This window comes from Gracilinanus agilis, chromosome 1 (genome assembly GCF_016433145.1).
Source record: "Gracilinanus agilis isolate LMUSP501 chromosome 1, AgileGrace, whole genome shotgun sequence".
NCBI lineage: Eukaryota > Metazoa > Chordata > Mammalia > Didelphimorphia > Didelphidae > Gracilinanus > Gracilinanus agilis.
Genome location: NC_058130.1, coordinates 668,972,862 through 668,977,831, shown reverse-complemented (window position 1 = coordinate 668,977,831; position 4,970 = coordinate 668,972,862). Strand labels below are relative to the sequence as shown.

At 37.9% G+C, this 4,970-nt stretch overlaps 1 protein-coding gene across 1 annotated transcript; it reads right to left on the bottom strand.

Annotated features, from left to right (window-relative positions):
- Positions 1 to 676: 676 nt before the first annotated feature.
- LOC123231950 (ADP-ribosylation factor 1-like) lies at positions 677 to 1,222 on the bottom strand. Its single transcript, XM_044658277.1, has one exon. The coding sequence runs from the start codon at positions 1,220 to 1,222 to the stop codon at positions 677 to 679; it is 546 nt and encodes a 181-aa protein (XP_044514212.1).
- Between the last annotated feature and the right edge of the window lie 3,748 nt (positions 1,223 to 4,970).

The following is a 4,970-nucleotide window of genomic DNA, read 5'->3' as shown; positions in this document are numbered from 1 at the left end:
CTCTACTAAATACAAAAAGATGCAACGACATAGCATAACATGGATCTCTATTTTAGCCATGCAAAACTGATCACTTGTTTGATTTTTATCATCATTTCTCAAGTTTCAAAAAAGAAGCAGAGATGATTATAGTGGTCAGGTAAGTTGCAAAATCTAAGCTAAGTGTATTTCTCTATTTTATGTGTTCAAGTGTTTTACTTGTCTTTTTAAATTTTTTTGCTATTTAAAAAAATACACTGAGTTCAGGTTAAAAACCAACCACCAAAATGGATCTCCACACATCTCATAGGTCAGTAGAAGTAGCATTCAGCTCTGCTGCTGCCCTTTAAACCCCAGAAACCCAAGTGCCAGTGTGCTTAAAATCCCTTCCCAGAACTAAAGGGTAAGTTGATTTTTTTTACAATAAAAAAGTTGAGTAATATTGCATAGCAGTCCCAGAAACTGCCCCACTGGAAACAAAAACTATTTACATTAAATAAGAAACCTGTTTTCAGACCTGTATTTGCCACATTTACAACATGGTGCAATACATACTGTGACAAGGGGTAGGAAAAAACAGCTTTCTGCACCGAGTACCACAAAGTAGCACAGTTTGCCACATGAGAGTAAAGCGAAGGGCGAACAAGTGGAAATGAGAGGGAAGAGAAGGAAAGAGGGAGGAGGAACTTTTGTTGTTTCATTTCTGGTTCCGGAGCTGATTGGACAACCAGTCCAGTCCTTCATAGAGCCCATCCCCACTAGTGGCACAGGTGGCTTGGATGTACCAGTTTCTGTGACGGAGAGAATGCAGTCCGAGTTTATCTGTGATTTCAGCCGCGTTCATGGCATTGGGAAGATCCCGTTTGTTAGCAAACACTAATAAGACGGCATCTCTAAGCTCATCCTCTGCCAACATTCTCATCAGTTCTTCTCGGGCCTCATTCACTCGCTCTCTGTCATTGCTGTCAACCACAAAAATCAGTCCTTGTGTATTCTCGAAGTAATGGCGCCATAAGGGTCGGATTTTGTCCTGGCCACCTACATCCCACACCGTGAAGCTAATGTTTTTGTATTCTACAGTTTCTACGTTGAAACCTATAGTGGGAATAGTAGTTACTATTTCACCCAGCTTCAGTTTGTACAAAATAGTTGTCTTTCCTGCAGCATCCAGACCAACCATTAGAATCCTCATTTCTTTTTTGCCAAAGAGACCCTTGAAGGAGTTAGCAAATATATTCCCCATGTTCCAAGTGTGATGCGTTGAACGTTGGCAAAAGAAAACGGTGAGTGGCTGCCGCTCGTTCACCCCCACCCCCACCCCCCTCCGCTCTCCAGGCGTTGGTTTTGCTCCCACAAGATGGCGGCCCAGGACCTCAGCCAGGTGAGTGCTTTAACTAATCTTCTAAAAACAAGCTTTATAAGTGGTTAGGGACCTGGTCCTGATTCTAGGATTCCGTGTCTCCATTGGACCTGACAGAGGAAGGTGCTGAATTCAGGTGATTGCATAGAGGTAGCTAGCCAGAGAATTCCCTAAATGAGACACTTCCCCTTCTATACCCGACGTAGGTAGGTTCTAAACCATCTCTGAGACTCTGCTTGCTTACTGGTATTAAACCTACTCCCTCTACTGGTAGATATGGTCAAGGACACCAAGTCTTGTCCTTTAGGATCCTACATTTAGATCTGGAAGAGATCTTAAAGAGGCTAACTAGTCCAGCCCTCTCATTCTACAGAGGGCAGTTACCAAGGCTGGGATTCCAAGGAAAAACCTCGGACTCTGAATGACAGCCACCCAATCATAGGCATGTCTGAATCCTCCACTCTCCTGCTTCCTATTAAACTATGTTGTCTTTTACCTAGATTCATCTCTGATTTGTCTTATCTAACACTTTATTTTAAATGGCTTTCTATTGGCATTCCTACCCAATCTTCAACTTTCAGAAGCTTGACTAGCATCATATATATATATGTGTATATATATATATACATACATATATATGTATGTATGTATGGGTGACCTAGTTGTTAATTCAGTTTTAATTTTTAGAGACCTGCTTGACCATCTTGAACTACTGAATGTGACCCTTACCTTGAAGGAATTAATGTGGGAAATTGGAATAAAAAACAATGAAAAAATACTCCTTGTTGTTCAGTCATTTTTTTTTTCAGTTGTATCTAGCTCTGCATGATGCCTATTGGGATTTTCTTGGCAAAGATACTGGAATTGTTTGCCATTTCCTTCCCCAGTTCTTTTTATAGATGGAGAAATTGAAGCAAACAGGGTTTTGCGACCTCCCCAGGATCACACAGCTAGTATAAGTGTCTGAGGGTGAATTTGAACTCAGGAAAAGTTCCTAACTCCAGATCTGGCACTCAATCCCCTGTGTCATTTAGCTGCTCCAGATGATACTTTACAATATCTCAAAATAAGAGAGAACAAATACTAGAAACCTCCATTTAAATACAGTCCTTCATTTATTACCAATAATGATAAAGAGCATCCAGTTTTAATTTGGCTTTCCCTCTCCCAGTCATCTCTACAATTTTTTATAGTTATCTAATAAAACATTCTTGAACTGGAATCTAATAAAACACAGCTCATGAGTTTCCTCAAAAGACTACACTGATGTGTCACAGGATTAGCAAAGCACTATAGATTTTCAGGGAAATTTCTACAACAGTATAAACAATATTAATCTACAAAAAAAGGCCTTTTGTAAATGGAGAATTGATTTAACAAAGACTCACAAGATACAATCACATACTTCCAGAAGGATAACAACATATTGTCTCTTATTTAAATACCAATGTTGCTAATGGGAAAAAAGAAAAAGAAAATAAACAGGGAAATTGATAGTCCTTCTCTCAGCAGCCACATTCAAGAAAAGAATAAAATTTAAGTTTTTTTTTTAGGACTTTAGGGTTTACATAAAGTGCTTTCCTTTTAACAGTCCATAAGAAGAAGTTAGGGGGAACAGCAGATAGAATTCCTGTCCTAGAATCAATAAGATCCATCTTTATGAGTTCAGATCTGGCCTCAGATACTTACTGGCTGTGTGAACAAGGCATTTAACCCTATTTGCCTCAGTTCCTCAACTGTGAAGTGAATTAGAAAAGAAGTGGCAAAACACTCTAATATGTTTGCTGAGAAAACTCCAATGAGGTCATGAGAAGCCTGAAACAACTAAACAGTAACAACAAAGATAGGTAAAATCCTTAGATCATAGATTAGATCATATTTCCTCCCAACCCTAACTCTCTCCCCACGTTTCTTATTTCTATCAAGGATACCACCCTCTTTGCAGTCAACCATCTTCAAACTTGAGTCATCATTGTCTCTTTATTTTTTTACATAGCCAATCAGTTGCCCAGTTTCCATAACATTTTTTTGATCTAGGAGTCCTCTGCAAAAAGATGATACTTAAATTCATAAGAGCTAATGAAATCCCCCAAAGAGAGCATAGAACAAAGGGAAGAAGACCCAGGACAGAGCCTTGAGGAACACCCATAGTCACTGATAGGTACATCAATGATGATCCAGCAAGGGACACTAAGGATTGGCAAGACATATCAGTTGAAAACCAAGAAAGAACAGTATCATCAAAATCCAGAGAAAAGTGATTATTCAAAGAGAGAAATTGGTCACCTGTATCAAATGTTTCAGAGAGGTCAAGTGATGAGGGTTGAGAAAAAGCCATTGTTTGTCACTTTTCTTTATTTGTTCAATATCTTGGGTAGGGGGCAAGTCAGATAATATTTGAAAGGAGATTGTCATTGGCATATGATGATGACATCAGGAATTTTTTAAAAACTATATAAGATTAGATACTAAATTGTCTTGGGAAAGAAATTAATCTTACTAATAAACATCTTTTTTCCTTATCTATAACATACTCTCAAGAACTGATTCAATCATTTTGGAGAGAGCAACCTGGAATTATACTCAGAGTTTTAAAACTGTGTATATCTTTTGACCCAACAATGCCACTATTATGCTTATTTACTAAAGTAATCCAGGAAAAAAGGAAAAGAAATGATATATATGTTCTAACATATTTATATCAGTTCTCTTTGTGGTGGCAAAGAACTAGAAACTGAAGGGATGCCCATTAATTGGAGAATGGTTGAATAAGTTGTGGCATATAAAGATTATAATGGAATACTATTGTGGTATATAAAATGACAAACAATATGATCACAAAAATAAACCTGGAAAGACAGTGAAGTGTTGCAAAGTGAAGTGAGCAGAGCAAGGAGAACAATATACCCAGCAACAACAATAATATCTGACGATCAACTGTGAATGAAAGCTATTAACAGTAAGGCATTGATCCAGGACAGCTCCAAGAGACTCATGACCAAAAAAAAAAAAAAAAAAAAGTGGTACACTACCATAGTAGGAGCAGACCAAGTTTGAATGCAGATTGAAACATATCATTATTATTTCCTCCATGAATTTTTGTTTAGAGTAAGTAAGCAATATGTGTCTTGTTTCACAACATGAGGAAAAGGGAAATATATACTATATAAATATGATTGCAAACTTCATATTACCTGTCTTCTTGGGGAGGATAAGAGAGTAGGAGGGAAGGAGAAAATGTATCATTTGGAAAAAATTAAAATGAAAAAATTATGCCCCCAAACCAAGGCAGTTCTAGTTCTCTAAACTTTTGACATTTTCATTTAGTTACCTTCTCACTCTGAACCTTCCCCTAGTCACAAAACTACCTACCCATTGGTGAGATTTTTTCCAAGGACTTCCATTTTGGGGATGAGCCCAGAACTGTCATGTTTTATTCCCATCTCTGGACTTCAACCCTCCCTTCCCACAGGGGAACCTACTCTCCTCCTTACTCTTTCCTATGTTGTCTTTTCCTTTTAGAATGAGTCACATAAAGGGCAGGAACTATTTTTATTTTTGCCCAAAGAGCTTAGCATAGTACCTGCCACATCATTTTTGATTAAAAATTTCTTGGTGCTGATCTGTCTTT

Bases quoted from the DNA above. Each gene is read 5' to 3' on its own strand.
- LOC123231950 (XM_044658277.1), bottom strand. From the start codon at position 1,222: ATGGGGAATATATTTGCTAACTCCTTCAAGGGTCTCTTTGGCAAAAAA.